Source organism: Heteronotia binoei, chromosome 2 (assembly GCF_032191835.1).
Source record: "Heteronotia binoei isolate CCM8104 ecotype False Entrance Well chromosome 2, APGP_CSIRO_Hbin_v1, whole genome shotgun sequence".
Classification (NCBI taxonomy): Eukaryota; Metazoa; Chordata; class Lepidosauria; order Squamata; family Gekkonidae; genus Heteronotia; species Heteronotia binoei.
In genome coordinates, this window is record NC_083224.1 from 90,307,661 (window position 1) to 90,325,749 (window position 18,089).

Below are 18,089 nucleotides of genomic sequence, written 5' to 3' on the forward strand. Positions count from 1 at the left end.
ACTCTAGTAAACATTAGATGATTATTATTTCCCTTCTTTATAGTTTACCCCAATCTCAGTTGGACTCATAGACTGAGATTTCAGGTCAAATGTGAAAGATTTTGAGCATTGTTGATCAGGGCTGAGTTCTGCACATCAACATGCTGGAAGTCAGCATAAATTGATTCAAAATTGTGGCTGTCATAACAGCATCATGAGGTTTGAACTCATTGGATCAATGCAGCAGCTAGATGGTGAATCTGAGAAACTTCTGCCATTATAGGATTCATTAGCCTATACTATACTACAATACTAATTTTAGAGATTTTTGAAGCTGTTAGATTTCACATTGAGTTAGAAATTTCAGCTGCATGTCATAAAACATCCCATATACTATACCATTTCCACTTGATTGCATTTTAACCCCACAGTTGCTGTTTTTGTCTTCTCCTCTGAATATATCCTGCTGTGTGAGGTTCAGTTCATGCATCTGATAAAATGAGTTCTATCTCTATCATTCTATGATACAATGAATCTATTATTTTAAGTGTCACATGGCTCTTTTTCATGGTACTGTGAGTTAATGAATCCAGTGACAATGTGGCAAGTTCCATCTTTTTTACTTCTGTAGTCCTTCCCCATAAGATGCTGCCTAGTAGAAAAAGGTTTGTTACATCTTTTTTAAAAAAATAGCAAAACCTCTTGCTGTAGAAATTGACTGCATTGGTTTGAATTTGCATACAGCTGCCTGATAAAACAATCTGGATCAGTCTTTGATAATATGTTTTGGATGTCTTTAAAGGAATGTGTTATTATATATGGTCATGGGTGGGAGGAAGGTGAGAAGAAAAAAAACAGCAACCCCAGAGCCGGGCAGGGAGATAAAAAGCAAGGGGTACAGATGAGATTATGGTACTCTTAAAGAGATCCTTGTGGCTTCCTGGATGCAATCTGGTAACAGGTCACAACTCAAGGCTTATGACCTCCTTGGTTCTTCCACAGGGACCCTTAATCTTCCTCCTCTGTGTTATCTTATGCAAAGAAGTGCGGAAAGCCCTCAAGTCCAGTTGTGGCAAGAAGCACAGCACTGACCCTACACTCACCACCAAATCTACTTTGACAGCGGTGAGTGCTTGAGGAAGCAGCAGTCTTAATGGGAAGGGGCAATTGAAGCAAATGGTTTTTTTGTTGGGGAATGCAAGGGAAATTTGTTTCCTCCATACTCCGTTCGTAGGCTTCCCACAGACATCTGGCTGGCGACTGAAGGAGAATACTGGTCTAAATGGACCTTTGGGCTTTTCTCCTGGTCTTATTTGGCCAGGGTTGGTGCAGGTGTTGCATACTTTTTTCTTGAAAAAATCAAACAACAAAAATGCAACCCCCACAAATGCAACCCAGTTATTGGCGGAGAAAAGCACAGTGTTGCAACTTGTATAAATTATAACATTTGTATGCTTTGTGTGATCTGTTTTCCTTCTGTTAGGAAGGAGCAAAGAAGCCTACTTCCAAAATTGTTGGAAATCCTATTCAGGCATGAGCTCAAGCATTACTCACATATTTTGTAGGGACTGGGGGTAACAAAAGTTTTCATGGTACAAAGTACCACACCTGTGTTTTGCCTCCCAGCTATCATGGGATAGAGCATTTTTTCAGCCCAGAGAAGATGGCAGATATTGGATTGGTCTCTTGATAATGAAGAGCTGAAATAACAGTGCTCAGAGGGTCCACTGACACTGGTTAAGCCGAGATGAATAGCGGAGAATCTGACAGGACTTAGAAAGGGGCCCTTGCAAAATTATGTGGAGAAAGATGTCCCAATTCTGGAATTCAGTTTCTAAGAAGAAAGGAGATGTATCAGGGGAAATGGTGCTCATCTCTTTGTGCATTGGCTCTCCCTTAACAGGCTTATAACTGCAACAACACGTATGTGGATGGTCAGTTGTACCACACACCCTTTGGAGACTCCACAGGATCTTTGCACAGCACTGTCCGCTCAGGCAAGAGTCAGCATAGCTACATTCCATTTGTACTCAGGTAAGGCTAGTCAGGGCAAAGCAATGCATGTACAGGCTCTTGTTCTACATATCAAATAAGCCAGCAATAAACTACATACTTTAAGACACATCCACCTGCCGGCCTGTCTCAGAAAGAAGACTCAGCTCCTTCTACCTCTCCTGCTAGGGCCTGATGTTTTGTTTGTGTCCTTCTAAAGTAAGTTCCATGTAATCAGTGACTGATAGCTGCACAAGGCCCAGAAAGAAGAGGTCATCTGTTGTTCTCACATAGTGTTTAGTCTTCAGTTGTTTGTGTGTGTGTGTGGGGGGGGGGGAGTTTACTTCTCATTAAATAGATACAGGTGTTCTCATAGGCAGAAGTCTTACGTTGTCTCTCTTTTTGGCTACTGTCTTGTTCCTGTGTCATTGTCGCCATTGCACAATGGCAATGCGAGAAAGGGGCTGCATTTTAGTAGGTGATACAGTCACTAGCATTTCAGATGTACAAAATATGTTACTCTGAGGAATTGTCTTAATGTTGATCATTCATGAGAACAGAACAAATGATGGTCATTCTGGATTAAGAATTCAGAATAAGGATGCATTCAGACATCACACCATGCTCCATTTTAATATGACTTTTGAATGCTGGCACCCCATTAACTCGGGTTAGTAGAAAAGGCACAAACTGTGTGTCTTAATCAGAGGTATATCCCAGCCTTCAAATTCTGGTTTGTAGTAACTCTGGTTGGGATTCCCTTCCAGTTGGAGGAATCCTGGTTCATTCTGTACATATGAACATATGAAGCTGCCTTATACTGAATCAGACCCTTGGTCCATCAAAGTCAGTATTGTCTTCTCAGACTGGCAGCGGCTCTCCAGGGTCTCAAGCTGAGGTTTTTCACACCTATTTGCCTGGACCCTTTTTTGGAGATGCCAGGGATTGAACCTGGGACCTTCTGCTTCCCAAGCAGATGCTCTACCACTGAGCCACCGTCCCTCCCCTGTAGCTCTGCTTTCTACCCTGGACACAGAGTCACTACTCTGTTGTTGCTCCTGCTGCAGTTGGCTCTCACTGGCAGCAGCCTGGCAAATTTGGAAGTAGTCTCTGGTTAGTTTTTGGTTGTCTGCTGAACTAACTGTTATTACTTCAATAAATTGCAGTTTAACTATGGTTAATCATCGTCATCTGAAGGCATTCTGAGAGATGGTCTCATTGAGAACCTTGGTTAGGACTTAGGCCTGGTAGAAATCTTGTCAATAACATGGAGAAGGGTGTGTCTTTCTGGTTCTTATATTTCTGTTTCTGCAATGCCTGCTTTTTAAATTTTAAAAGAAATCCTGACAAATGTAACACAGGAAAAGACATTTTCTTGCTTCTGAGTTGACCATGGACACTACTGAGAAAAACAGAGCATTTATATCAGTTTTCCTGCCTGGCCTATCCTATCCCTGTGTGCCCTGGTGGTTCTGAGATGTGGATTCCATTGAGCTCTTCTCCTTTTGCCTTACAGAGAGGAGTCTGGCTTGAACAACAGCCAGTTACACATTGGGCCTGTGGATCCCAACTCTCTCTTCCTGGAAGCCAAGGATCAAAACAATGGTGAGGGAGAGTCAGCCTAATAAAAATAAACCACAAATTAAGACCCTGCATAAAATAACTCACACTAGGGGAGGGTAGATTTAGACCTGCCCCCTAGTCTGTCTGAGAAAAAAGCAGTTTTGATAGATGTCTGGAAGACCTTCAGTGAGTGAGCCAATTGGGTCTCCAGGAAAGAAAGTGCAAAGCCTGGGAGCTACAACAAAGGAGGCCCTTGCTTGTGTGCCCACCAATCTCACTTCATACAAAGTTGGCATACTAATCCTCAAAGACCAGGCAGAGGCAGAGAAGTATGGATTGAGGCAGCTCTACAGGTACACAGGTCCAAGCCCATTTAGGCCTTTAAAAGCCAACAGCAGCACTTTGTATTTGGCACAAGGAGCAAAATGAAAGCCAGGGTAGCTGTGAAGAGAGGTGATATCATCCCCATGACCCAGGCCTTCTCCCAGAAACTGGTTCAGGGTCTCCATTGCCTCCCTAGGTTCACCTGGGAAGGAAAGATCAGAGTTGTGCATTATCAGTAGATTGATGGCATTGTACTTATATCTCTAGTCCTCTTGCTTGGGAGCAGTGGGGGCAAGGACATAATTCCTTCCTTCCTATAACTAGTCATTGATCTGTGATGCTTGAAAAACAAGAGGAATTGGTTGGTACTGCAGGGCTTTTTTTGAGCAGGAACACATAGGAACACAGTTCCAGCTGGATTGGTGTCAGGGAGTGTGCCTTAATATGCAAATGAGTTCTTGCTGGGCTTTTTCTGCAAAAGCCCTATGTATAACAATGGTGGTGTCAGGGGGGTGGCCTAATATGCAAATGAGCTCCTGCTGGGCTTTTTCTACCAAAAAAGGCCTGTGGTACCATATGCATATTCCAGAATCAAGGCATCCACCTTAAATTGCTGAGGTCTGATATAAACCCTTAGATGGGGTTGGCAAATGAGTGCGTGTATAGGAAGAGTGTAGGACGGTTCCTACACTGACAGTTCCATTAGCACTGGTGCTGTAACAAGCAGTAAGTCCCTTTCTCTTCCTTCTGGCCACAGAGCATGACACGGACTCAGACAGTGACCTCTCCTTGGAGGATGACCAGAGTGGCTCCTACGCTTCTACTCACTCCTCAGACAGTGAAGAGGATGAAGAATTTGCCAGAGAGCCCTGCTGGGAGAACTTGCTATGCCCTAACAATGAAAAAATGCCAACACACAGCACTCCAAAAGGTACTTCTTGGAATGGACTTGGCAAAGTTTCCAGGGATCCTGGAAGGGTTTTTAAACTATCTTCTGAGTGTGGGTCAGGTGTCACTGGGTGTGTGTGGGGGGAGGTATTTCTAAATTTCCTGCATTGTGCAGGGGTTAGACTAGATGACCCTGGAGATCCCTTCCAACTCTATGGTTCTATGAAGTTCTAAAAAAAATGGAGTTCTTCTGATTGTGGAAAGGTGGGATGGCTCATGCTAGCTCCAAATTCCCACCTTCAGCTTACTGAGCTCCTTCTTAGAATAGTCAGATTTTGAAGTTATTATTCTTGGTTTGGTCTGTTAGTTTATCCTTTATTGCAGTGCTGACATTAGATATCAGTCTTTCTCCACAGTTGGGCTTTGGACCCTGAATAAGTGCCACTCGTGGGGAGATGGGGGTACAAAAGGTAAAGGTGTGATTCATAATAACAACCAGGCTTCAGATTCAGTAGGAGTTCACAGGAGCACAGTTCACAGGAGAGCCAGTTTGGTGTAGTGGTTAAGTGTGCGGACTCTTATCTGGGAGAGCCGGGTTTGATTCCCCACTCCTCCACTTGCACCTGCTGGAATGGTCTTGGGTCAGCCATAGCTCTGGCAGAGGTTGTCCTTGAAAGGGCAGCTGCTGTGAGAGCCCTCTCAGCCCCACCCACCTCACAGGGTGTTTGTTGTGAGGGGAGAAGATATAGGAGATTGTAAGCCGCTCTGAGTCTCTGATTCAGGGAGAAGGGCGGGATATAAATCTGCAATTCTTCTTCTTCTCCTGAACCTTTCTGAGAATTCCACCTCCTCCTTCTGAGAGTTCCACCTCCTTGTCCATTGAATACTATGTACAGCTGCATAACAATCCCTGGATGAGCTCCACCACCTATTTTTCTACAAAACGACCCCTGAGAACAGTTTCAGAGTGCCAGCAAGAACTCCCACAACTGGCAGTTGATTTGGGATGGGGTCAGCCTTACAACCCTGACTGGGATCAGGTGGGGCTATGTGGCCCTTTCAGAACCTAACTGCTGCCCAGTGTGTGGCCAGGGACAGGACCAGGGGGCCAGGACTACTGCATCCTCCCTGGCCCCACTGCCTAAATGTCCTATGTCTTGAACCATTAAAACCCTGCCCACTGTACAGCTGATTGACAAAAGAATTTTGTTCAATTCTAAAGCAGCCATAATATTTCAGCAAGATACTGGATTTGACCTTACTCATGTGTCCTGTAGGGATTTCAGAATCAGGGAGCTGAGAAAAGACCCTTTCCAACTTTTCCTCAGTCGTGTAACTTTCTCTGGGCCTGCATCTCATGCATTTTGGCATACATTTCTTTCCCTTGACTAGGTTCCCTGTTTTAGTGCGACTTGGCTGAGCATGACTGAGCATAATCTTCACATATCATAGATGGCAGGGAGAATGGAGCCTGGCCAAGGGTTCATGCCTGTGCTCTTCTCTCCTTTCTTCCCAGCAGACAACCTTTCTGGTCCTGGCAACCCTTACTGGCCAGGAGACTTTGTGACCACTGCTAGTGAGAGTGATGGGCATGCTGGGTCAGAGAAGCTGCGCGTGGAGCCAATTGGCAAGAATAACTGGCTGGGGCAGGCAGAGGAAGCACCCAGAGAGAATGGGGAGACACAGACCAGGGAGAGCATCTTGAGCTCACTGCCTCACTCTACTGCTCAGCCCCAGAAAGGTAAAGAGATTCGACTGTGGAACACTGTGCAGTCTTAGAAAGGAAAAGAAGCTATTCTATTTGGTATCCTGCACAAGTGGTTAGTAATGGATGCAGAATTCAGCATCCTGACTCTCACTACAACCTTATGCAGAGTTACTCCAGTCTAAGCCAGCCTGGGGGTGGGGATCAGGAATAGCCCTATGGTGTCACTTGCTGCCCTGGGTTTTTCTAGGCTCTCAGAAACTGTCAGCTCTGTTGCTGCCTCCTGTTGCCTGCTGGTGGAGGCATCACTTTCCCCTTCTGTTCAGCAATGCACAGTGGTGGAAGCTTCTCTGTGTCTCATCCCATGAACTGCTACCAGTCCAAGCCTGTTAAAATCGGCAGGCTTAGATAGAAGTAATTCTACATATTTAGTATTTTATTTTAAACATTTCTGTGCTGCCTTCCTATCCCACTTAAGGTCTCCAAGGATAATACTGTCAGTTGAGCATGTTTCTAGCTATTATTCCCATGAACATAAGACCAAAGCATGTCACTACTGCAAAGTAAAATCTTAAGGAGTTATTATGAGGTAGGGCTTCAGTGCACTACATAGCTCCTTACTGCTTGCATAATACTTACTAAGTTTCCTTAACTTATATCCTCTTAGCTTTTCTTGAGTCAGAATCTTGATTTTCTTCTGATGTAAAGCATACTGGGCCCAGCAAGAATGGCGAGTTACTCACCCACTGACTGAAATACCTCAAACTGTGATAAACAATCCTTGTTTCACACACATTCTGTCTGAGAAAAACGCAGGGACAAGGCCTCCGTTTTCAGTGTTACCAAGCAAAATTATCAGTCCCCCATCTCAGTGATTCCATTGATATTAGCGATGGGCTGTGTACCTTCTGAGGAGAAAGTAGTGGTTCATTGGGGAGATGAAGAGGCAAGCTTGCTTTAGTACCTCCTGGAAATGTTCTCCCTAACTCTGACTATTCTTCCTCAGGCATCTTGAAGAAGAAGTGCCTGCCACCCATCAGTGAGAAGAACAGCATTCAGCGTATCCACAACAAGCTGTCCAGCTGCCACTCAGGGATGGTTTCTTCACATGGCTCTTCGGGCAGTGATGGCAGTCGTGGGGGAGGGGCACCACGACCTCGCCAGACACTCCAAGAGCAGCTCAATGGCCTTACACCCATTGCCATGAGCATAAAGACTGGCACAGTGGACGAGGACTCCTCAGGCTCCGAGTGAGTATGATCGAGTCTTCAGTCTGATGGACTGTATTCAACAGCCCAGAAGTGTGAGCCACCTGCCTCAAGGGAGTTCTCTTGTTCACACAATAGGCCCAGGATCTCAAATCTTTCTGTTCTAGAACTTGACTTCCCTCCCCCAGCTCTGCCTCTTGAAAACAAATGCTTCTCTTTTTCTCTCTTTCACTGTTTACAGGTCCTTAGAGCCTACCTAGGTTGTACTAAATCCTTGCATTTCTTCTGATCATGGGCTGGAGGGGCGGTATTTTCACTAGTGCTTGCTAGACTGCCTTCTTCATCATCAGTTCTTGCATATTTGGATTAGACTCTTAACAGTCTTGTGGCCAGGAAGATAAATGGCTATTTCAGTATCCCCACAGACTGATTTGGTGTAGAACTTGGAGAGCTTGATAGCCACCATCAAAATCAGGCTGTGCCTGGCTCCCCCTTTCTTGTCTCTGTGGGGCCGAGTGAGGCCTGTAGGTGGTTACCAGTTCTCCCTCTACTGCTAGAGGGATAGTGTGAGAATGCGTCTCAGGGTTGCATTCAAATGCTAGAGCAGCATTTCTTTAAATATCTAAAATTTCATTTCATCTGGACAGAGGCTGTCAGTAGCATCCTAAGAACCTTTCCTGGGAATAAGTCTTGTTAAGTAGACCTGAATAAGATCCTGAGTAGACCTGCTTAGGATTGCTCTCTGTTACCCAGAGGCTAAGACTTTTCATGAATTACTGATAAATGCTACAGCATTTATAGAATAGGGTAGGATAATGTACTAGTATCATGTACTATCTGGGATGGAGTGGGAATGAGGTAACACTGTCCTATTCTAACTTCTTCCTCAGCTTTCTGGCACTAACACACCCTCTCCTCCTCCTCTCCTCTCCTCCCTTCTCTGTCTCTCGTTCTCTCACCTCTCTCTTCATTCACCTAGATTTCTGTTTTTTAATTTTCTCCATTAACACACAAGCCCCAAGGGGGGTGCTTTGCCCAAACCTGCTCATGAACATGCTCATGTGTTTGTGTTTCCCCCCTTCCCGTCTCGCTTTATGTTTGATCACTGAGCAGGAGTGATGAAACCTCAATCTGACGCCACAAGCACCAAACTCTCTCGTGCATTGGCCAGTCCGAGAGCCAGGATTGCTCTCAAACCGCAGCGAGGAATGTTGTCTCCTTCAGCCCAGCCCTGCATGGTCTGGGCAGCCGGACCCACTGTATGTAGTGCCAAATGAAACTGACTTGCCACCCTGGCACCAGGGCAATGGCAGGTCCCAGGAGACAGACCTACTTGAACAGATGCACTTTGAATCATTGTAAAATGGACCGAAACACAAACTTGACCACCTCCAAGTCTTCAGGGATTTTCACGCTTTGTTCCCCAGTCTGAAACTGTTGCAAGTCTGGAATATTTTTCTTATCTATCCAGTTGGGCAGGGGAGCCTCAGCAGCAACCACATGCCCAGGCCCCTGGAAATGCTTTACTGCGCAGATGTTTGCATATCTGACAATAGGGCTGAGTAGGGGTCAGGGTGCTTGAAGACAGATGCCACGAGGGGGCATAGAACATTGTAGCTTTTAGCCTGATGTGGCAAATAAAAAATGGGGCACAATTTCTGGAGGGACAGGACACAGCTCTGACTTTCTCCAAGGACTTGGGAACTTTGGATTAAGGCCTGAGAACACAGCAGCACTGTGTAGGCACTACAGGCAGACTCTGCATTAAAGCCAAGCTCTCTGAAGGCCTCACCTGCACAATCCCAGAAGATAGCCCTTGGCTTTCTCTGCAGTATGTGTTGGACTATCATGTGTGGTTTTCTACCATCCTGTTGCATGGGAGTTTAACATGCCTCTAGGAGTGATTGATGGATGTTAACACAGTGGGCAAATCAGTATCCATCTGCTTGGCACATAGGAGAGAAGGGTACCCCCTGAAATCTGGCTTTGCTATGCCAAGGATCTGCAGAACTGAGAAAGGTTGACTATCAGGGAAAGAAACTTTCTCATCCAAATAACTTTCCATGTAAGTACTTGCGTTCTCCCCACAGGACAGCACTCAATGCCATCTGTTTTGTTCTGGCCCAAGGAAAATAAAAGTGTTTTTTTATTATGTTGCTTAAAGAAGCGGTGAGGTTTATAACAAAAACCAGAGCCAGTCCCCCAGAATGCTGCATGCACCCATCAACTCCACCAGTCTGCATTAGCTGAGAATCTCATCCCTTCTCTGGCAAGTTGCTCACCTCAGACTTGGTACTCAAGATGGAACAGTGATGCCACAAAACTCTGTGGGACAACTCTTGAGCAAGGTTAGAGCCTGATATAGGATACTGGCATCAGTGGAAGTGCTCCCTGCATCACAAAAACTTAAGTTTTTTTTAACCATGTGGTTGTGGCATCCACCTCTCCAAGTTCAGCCTGCCAATTCAGTGACACCGCCCATTGGGACTGCTCTTGAGAGGCATCTCACAGTGTTCTGAGCATTGTGGGAGTGGCCTGTTGAGTCCTCTCTCCATGCTGCAATTATTTTAATAGAAAATGACAAAAAGAAAAAAAGTCCTCTTGACCAGTTGGCACCTGCTCCCTGTGCTGCTGGGCTGGAGCACAGATGCTGCCTTCATGTCTCCTGATAGCGCCCGGCTCGCATGCCAGTGGGGCGCTGCCTTTCTGCCTCAGAAGCCTTCATTTTTTTCTACACTCAGCCAAGCCAGATGCCTGTTCATCAGGGGGATTTTCATGCTGGGTCCTTTTGGAAAGTTTTTTATAATGTTCCTGGGAAAGAGATTTTTCTGATAAGGGCGTGGGGAAAGAGGGGGGAAGCTTGGGGAGGGGTAAAGGTGCTGTTTATTTTGATGTAATTTTTTATTTGACCACTGCTGAAGGATATTCTAATTTAAAGGGATGAAAAGCCGTCCAGGTTATAACTTTTAGCTTTGTAGCTGTATCAAGCCTTGCTAGACTCTGTCATGCTTTACCGACTTAGCCAGGGTTTGCACAAGGAGGGGCTAATCAGGACTTTGACTATCTTCATGGCCTGACTTAGCCAAGGATGGGGGGGTCTCAAAACAAGGCATCTCCTCTCATCACCTTCAGAAATCTTGGCCATTGCCGTCCAGCCTTTTGGAGCCTCCTTGCCAATTCCTAGTCCTTTCTTGGAGTCTTTTAATGTAATAGGATGTGATGCTTTTAAATGTGTCATGTCAGCCTGGCACTTTTGTAGCAGCCACTGTATGTGTGAACCATAAGGTTAAGCAGACAGATCCAACACAGCTTCTTATGTAGATTAATTGATCTGATGCATTTTTGTTTCCATCAAACTGTACTGAATGAGCAGTTTAGCTCAAGCCTATATCAAAGAATGAAGGAGATGTTTTTCCTAGTGCAGCAGGAGCAGCAATTGAATTCTAGCTAGGGGTTGTTGCCTTGACCATGTTCCATGGAAGTTGTTCTGTAAACCCAAGGAGAATGGAGAAGTATCCGGAAATCAAAAGTCCTGCTAAGCAATTATATTTGCACTTCCTCTGCTCTCCTGGCAGGCTGCTTACCATAATACTGCAGCATTAAAAGACAAGCCCATGCTTTGGGTCCTCACACAAGTAAGCCATGTCCTCCCTAAGAAGCCTCATAGGTGAGAATGAATATATATATTCATCTGAGATCTGATGAGATTGGCTTGCCTGGGCTATCCCAGTCAGGGCATGTGTGAAAATATTTATGTCTCAGCCTGTAGAGACTATTGGCCCTATTGAGTTCATCAAAACTTCTAGGGGAAAAGAAACACTACATATTTTGATTAGGTCTACTCACATGATATAAAGAGATGCAGCAGAGAAATTGTCTTGGATGAAAGCAGGCAGGGAAGCTTCCCTCCCTCAAACTTCCCATTGCCAGCTCGCTGAGTGGGAGTAAGTAACATATCAAATCTCCCTGTTGTGAAATATGCTATCAGTGGAAACCCAAGAATCTGCTCTGAAAGATGGCAGACAGAATTAATGGCTACTGTACAAATGTCTTCCATAAAGGACCCCTTCCCCTAGGCTGTCATTCTCTGGCCAGCATTTGCCAATGTTTTCCCCTGTTGGGGCAGCACAATAGGCAAACAGCCAGCAGCTGAAGCCTTTCTGATCATTTCAGGTACATGCTGAGAAAAGTTTCACTTGTGGTACTTGTCTGTCACAAAACTGTTAAAAGTATAGGAGCTGTGCCAGAAAAAGACCTTGGCCAATTGCTCTATCTCCAATCCCTAACAATACCTCAAAACCTGACTTGCCACTTTCTATCATATAGGTCCTAAGCCAAGTGTACAAACTAGCCTGTGATACCAATGTCCTATGCAAGATGTTTTCTCATTGGGAGACTGCAGTAGTAGCCCAAAGGATTCTGAGTCACTGAGCTCTTCTGTCATGACTTTGGCGGCGGGGGGGATCTTTGACTTTGCCCAAAATAGGACAGAACTGGAGCGGGTGGGAATTGCCCTCAATTAGTGACCAAGGATAAATTGTCAGGATAGTATTAAACCTAAAAAACATGTCACTGGTTGGGAGGAGACTGGCTTCATGAAATAACTTCGCTTCTGCTTCATCGTGTCACTGTTATCACTTAGCCTTTTTGAACCCATGTGCTACCATGGAGAGAAGACACAATTCACCTGCTGGCTATCTCACCTTGGAGAAGATGTGATAGGCATGTCTGCGTTTTAATTTATTTGTAATTTTTTAAATATATATATATATATATATTAACTGGAGAGTGTCTATCCAAAATTGTGCCATCCAAAGGAGGGACTGGAATATATAAGAAGAGGGGTTTTTTTTGGGGGGGGGGGGAGATACACACTTCAGTAGCACCTGAAGCATGCCTACACCTTGTCTATCATCAAAACCTGACAACTGTCTGACAAGTGTGTGGGGTACGCGAAGATACCATGCAACATCTAGAAGAGGATGAGACAACAACTGATGCACAAAACAGTATATTGGGTTTAGAGTGTGTTCATTAGCAGCTGCTGTGGAATGCAGCAGCAAACTTTGTTTATGCTCTTACTGCAAAGGTAATGAATAACTAAAGATAAAGGTAGTCCCCTGTGCAAGCACCAGTCGTTTTCAACTCTGCGGTGACGTTGCTTTCACGGCAGACTTTTTACAGGGTGGTTTGCCATTGCCTTCCCCAGTCATCTACACTTTCCCCCAGCAAGCTGGGTACTTATTTTACCAACCTCGGAAGGATGGAAGGATGAGTCAGTGTCTAAATCTGTGCTTCTCTCATTGTAGTCCCAGGGCCACAGTCTGCTAACTGCAGCTTCAAAGCCGGTGGTTCTTCCATCAACATCTTCTGCAATAACTAACAAGGTTATTTACAGTAGAAACTAAGCCACAGCCACATGGAATGACCTCCTTTTCCACAACAGCACTCCAATGCCTGGAGTTGCTACACGACAAAGAATTTCAGCAGGCTAGGGAAAGCCAAACCTGTTTAATGTCTACCTGGCAAGCAGCTGTGAGAAGTACAGGAGCCCTGCCAGAAAAGAGAGCACTCTTACCATTTCTGAGAATACCAGCTGTCCTACATCAGCTACCCAGGAGAGGGAAGGGGCACAGTATGAGGAAAGAGAGCTGGCAACTATTCCTGTACAGGCTTATGTTTTGATAGAAGATATTGATATAATGCTGGCTCTCTCCTTGGTACTAATAGTTGAAGTGTACAGATAGAATTATTAACGTAAATAACTGTAGGGTTTACCCCACCCCCCTCCTGGCGACACTAAATAATAAAAACCATAGTTCTGTTCAGGTGGCTCCATTTCAGTACTGTGTCCATATCTTGTGCTAAACACAATTGCCTGAGGGAAGGCATACTGAACTAAGTAACCAGATTACAGTAAAGCTAGCAAAAAAATTGAAACCCCCACATTCATGTAGCAGTTTTGAGAGATGGCTGGGTATGGGGAAGGAGAGAGTTGCTAAAAAGAAAGCTGATTCCCTGGACATGTCTTGCAAGAGTAAAGTGTGGCAAGTGTAAACTACTGCAAGAGGGATTAACTAACAGAGTCCATAGCCCAGCACAAACAGCGCTTAGTTACAAGAAATTCCTAAGCACTCTGAAATGGAGGAGTCCACTGCAGATAGGATTAGTTCAGTATGCCATAGGAGATCTGCTAGAAACACTAATTCTGCTGAGGGCTTCCACTGATTTACAGTCTTGTAGATTTTGGGTTTGTGTTCCAGAAGTCCACCCTGTTGGCACCTTTCTTTGGTGTTCTGATGTTGCAGAAACCTCTTCCACCAGTAAAGCTAATGGGCAGGAGTAGGTTCAGCTGCTGCTTAGGATGGAATAAGGTATATGTTCTCTCACTAAGTGCTGTTTGACAGAGGAGATAACTTTTCAACTTGCACCACTATCTAAACAGACTTTCAGTAGATTATTACAGGCCTTATTATAACAATATTTGTTTTATTAGAAAAAAGGCATATTTTTTAAAAGGTACAGCACACAACATTGAATCAGCAGTAGCATAAAGATCGTTCCCTTCAACTCAGGCAAGGTATACAGAAAGGCAAATGACACTGAATATAGCTTCAGCCAGTATCTCTATTCCTGCTTGCTTCTTCGGATTCCTTTGAGTTTTAATACATTCCAAGAACCACTTGCACATTCTTTTACAAACACTAGCTTAAATGCTTCAGTAGAGACACTGAGGATCAAATACTGCTGATTTCTACGTTTGGAAGGCAGATAGTATCACAGACCATTCAAAACAAATGTCTATTCCTGTTTACAGACTGCAGAACAAACTGCAATGTCCTTGATTCGGAAAATGATTGTCACATAAACATTGCCAAGGGAAACAACCATGTCCATTGAGAAATGAATGAACTGCAGAGCCCTCTACGAAAGAGTTTTATATCTAGCCCCAGTTCCTTTGTAAAAGAATGAGTTAAAGAAGAGGAACATATTCAGCTGTGAGCTTTTAGTACCTATGTCATTTCCTGCCACCCAACTTAGGATCAGATCTGGGATATAGGAGGGCTTTAGTCTCCTATATTCAACAACCCTTTCCCACAAGCTAGCACAACGTTTTATTAATAATCAAGTGAAATCTCTACATCTTAGATAATGTGCACTGTAATCTGAACATCCTTTGAAAAGACATAATAAAATATAAAGACAAAAGAATAATTAGTTCAGGGAAGCTGTGGTAGAGCAACAGTCAGCACTGCTTAATGCCTCCTGGTCCACATCTGTTTGTCACAAGGCTAACTTTTTGGTTTTGCATAACAGCAACAGGTGTGATCAGGGTAGAGGAGAGCCACAGTGGAAGCTCCACAGATGAGTGGCCTCGCTGAAGTAGTAATGAGAGCTTCTTATGAAGCCTCCAGCTGAGGCTAGACATGTGGCTTGATTCCATCTTCATGAAGAAGTTTGGGACCATCAGACATTCCTGTCTCCAAGGATTTTAGTGATGTCCAACATAGTTACCTTCTAGGAAAGAGAGGACCTTTAGGATAGCCTCACAAATGCTTAATTCAATGTATTTGCGGCATTTTACTTATATCAGGAACCAATTTAAATAAATTTTAGACATCTATGTAGTTCATAGTACCAAGCTATTTAGGGAGTCTACTGGTTTACGTTGTCGCCTTGACTTGTTCCTTTCTTCCGTATTATGTAAGCACTGTGCAATCTGTAACATTTATACTCCAAGCCCCTTTAATGCCAAGTGAGCCCACTAATCCCATTAGACACGCTAGGGCTGATAACAAGGTTTTATTTTTTAAAAATAAAAAGAATGGCAGATATGTAAAATGGCACTGCCTTTCAATTGAGTGAATTGCACATATGAAGTTCACAGCCAGGTAATCCCTACAGCCAGTCTTTGGAGGCAGCATCTTTGCCAGGCTGGCTGAACAGGAGAGGATGCACACTGGCTTCCTACTGTGTTCCTACTGGCTTCAGTTTTCACCTCCAGCATACCAAATGAGCACTGAACCTGCATCCATAAAATCAGTGCTGTTGGGACTCTTATCCCCACCCCCCAGCTTGAAAGCAGAAGAAAAGACAAAACCTCACCGTGAAGAGCTGGAGACTGCCTTCTTGGGCAGCTGTGACCTGCTGCTCTGAAAGGTATCAGAAGGGAGTGTCTGCTGACATGTAGAAGCTTTAGAAAGGAAAGATAAGGGAGAAAAGTAAAACTTGAAATCATGATATATTTCACTTAGCTGACACTAAGAAGCATTCCAGTGTCTTTCACTGTGACCTGCCTGTAATGTCTGCTCTAGGACCAAGGGGAAGTTAGCAAATGAATCCAGTAAAGACCAGCATGTTGCTAAATGAAAGCAAGGATCCATAGCACCACCTAGAAGAAATCAACATGCTTCTTTTCAAGATAGCCTCTTGTATGTTTGCTGGCAGGATTCAAGTTCAGGCGATATATAATTTGTCTCCAAAAAATCTGCAAGACAGTTACGCATTTTTTAAAAAGCTAACTCTATATTGTGTATACAGCCTAGCTAGCACACTGCTTGACTCTTCTGTGAAGATCAGCTTTTAAAAAAATGTTCACTGTTATTTAGGGGGAAAGGTCATGCATTATGATGTGAATTCCTGGAGCAGAATGAGTTCTCATGCCAATCATGCTTGTTGCCTCTTGGACCATAACAAAGATCATCCCAGTTGCTGAGAGAAACTCAGTGTTCACCTGTCAGTCAAAAAGTAGCAAACAAAATTTAACAGTAAACCATTCCTGAAGATCTTCATCAAAACTACATAAAAATCAGTATTCAAGACTCTGCTATGATTTGGGTTACATTTGTTTGATTCCTTGTTAAAAGTGAGGGGAAATGTGCTGCAGATATTTAATACAAATGCTTCCTTGTAGAATTTAGATCCATTCCCTGGTTGGCTTGTCCTCAGTGACCTCAAAGAATATATTTATTGTTCTTTTGAGCAAACTTTCTAGAACTTTGAAAACCAGAGCTTGGAAAAATAATTTCCTTCCTTCGTCTATTTGCACTTATTGAATATGTCCCAGCTCTAGGAGGATGCATTTGGCTAAATCTGAGCTGAAAAAAATTCCAGAAAATACCTTATCTGCAAGAAACACTAATTCTGCTGAGGGGAGAAATTTTTGGATATTCAGTATTTTTGGGATACTGTTTCAGCTGGATACAGATTTGGGGTGGTGTTAGGCTATCCAAAAGGACCATGTCCCCAAAATATTTGGGATTTTGAGGGCTGCCAGATAATCAAACCTAAAGCGCATTTAAAAGGATCATGGTCCCTTTAAATGCTTTCTCCAAGTCATACGACTCCACTGTGAGTGGACCCCAAAAACAAAGGGCCTTTAAACACCTTCTGGGTGAACTTACTGCTTGGTGTTTAAAGGGATTGCGAGTCCTTTAAGCATCTTCGGAGTTCAGTCACTGCAGAGTCACATGGCTTGGAGAAGGCATTGAAAGGTACAGTAATCCCTTTAAATGCTTTTTCCCCTCCACTTAAAGCAATGGAGGATGGGGGCATCTTCTTTGAAGGTCCATAGAACTGGACCCTCTGATCCAGACTTTTAAAGATTTTGGAGGGGAGTGGGTAGGAGAGGCACCAACAGCTATGCTGCATATTTGGTGCCTCTACCTCAAAAAACAACTCCCCCAGAACCCCAGATACCCCTGAATTGATTATTATATCTATGGGGACCATTAACTATAATGGTCCGTGTGTGTGTGTATGTATAAATGTAAAGGTAGTTTCCTGTGCAAGCACCAGTCATTTCCGACTCTAGAGTGACATCACATCATGACGTTTTCACAACAGACTTTTTTACGGGGTGGTTTGCCATTGCCTTCCCCCAGCAAGCTGGGTACTTTCCCCCAGCAAGCTTTCCCCCAGCAAGCTGGGTACTCATTTTATCGACCTTGGAAGGATGGAAGGCTGAGTCAACCTTGAGCCGGCTACCTGAACCCAGCTTCCGCTGGAATTGAATTCATCAATGCCCAGCCCAAATCCCTGGATCTAGAAACCCAAAATTCAGGGAGTGCATTCCTTCCATGACATAAGCACCCACTTAAGGGATTTACCCTAAGGGGGTAAAAAAGGAGTAAAATATGTTTTTGCAAAAGAGAAAAGCTTTGCCATGTGCCTGACAGGCTGCTGCCTGCTTGCACACTGCACTCTCTGATTGGTCCTCCGTGGAGCTCTGTTCTGAGGTGAAAATCAGTTAACAGAGACTGCAGACAGTTGAACATGTGTCTTGACAGACTCATCAATGCCCAGCCCACACCCCTGGATCTAGAAACCCAAAATTCAGGGAGTGCATTCCTTCCATAGTTGATGGTTGGCTGGGAAAGAGATAGGGTTGCCAACTCCAAGTTGGGAGATTCCTGGAGATTTGAGGGGTG

At 44.2% G+C, this 18,089-nt stretch overlaps 2 protein-coding genes across 5 annotated transcripts in view; one reads left to right on the forward strand and one right to left on the reverse strand.

Moving 5' to 3' along the window:
- Window positions 1-9,808, forward strand: part of CELSR2 (cadherin EGF LAG seven-pass G-type receptor 2) — a 134,993-nt gene extending 125,185 nt beyond the window's left edge. The window contains exons 29-35 of one of the 4 annotated variants that reach the window (XM_060231581.1): window positions 982-1,104; window positions 1,883-2,013; window positions 3,488-3,576; window positions 4,616-4,789; window positions 6,266-6,487; window positions 7,458-7,701; window positions 8,639-9,808. In XM_060231581.1, coding sequence (XP_060087564.1) covers window positions 982-1,104; window positions 1,883-2,013; window positions 3,488-3,576; window positions 4,616-4,789; window positions 6,266-6,487; window positions 7,458-7,701; window positions 8,639-8,666 — 1,011 coding nt within the window. In that variant the 3' untranslated portion in view covers window positions 8,667-9,808. Of the gene's footprint in view, window positions 1-981; window positions 1,105-1,882; window positions 2,014-3,487; window positions 3,577-4,615; window positions 4,790-6,262; window positions 6,488-7,457; window positions 7,702-8,638 lie in introns of all 4 variants that reach the window. The other 3 variants (XM_060231580.1, XM_060231582.1, XM_060231583.1) reach the window with 3 other exon arrangements.
- A 4,320-nt stretch (window positions 9,809-14,128) lies between these two features.
- PSRC1 (proline and serine rich coiled-coil 1) overlaps window positions 14,129-18,089 on the reverse strand; it is a 30,776-nt gene continuing 26,815 nt past the window's right edge. Inside the window, exons 7-8 of the mRNA XM_060231584.1 lie at window positions 15,766-15,853; window positions 14,129-15,174 (exon numbers count right to left, since the gene is read on the reverse strand). Of these exons, the coding sequence (XP_060087567.1) occupies window positions 15,171-15,174; window positions 15,766-15,853 (92 nt within the window). The 3' untranslated portion in view covers window positions 14,129-15,170. The remainder of the gene's footprint in view (window positions 15,175-15,765; window positions 15,854-18,089) is intronic.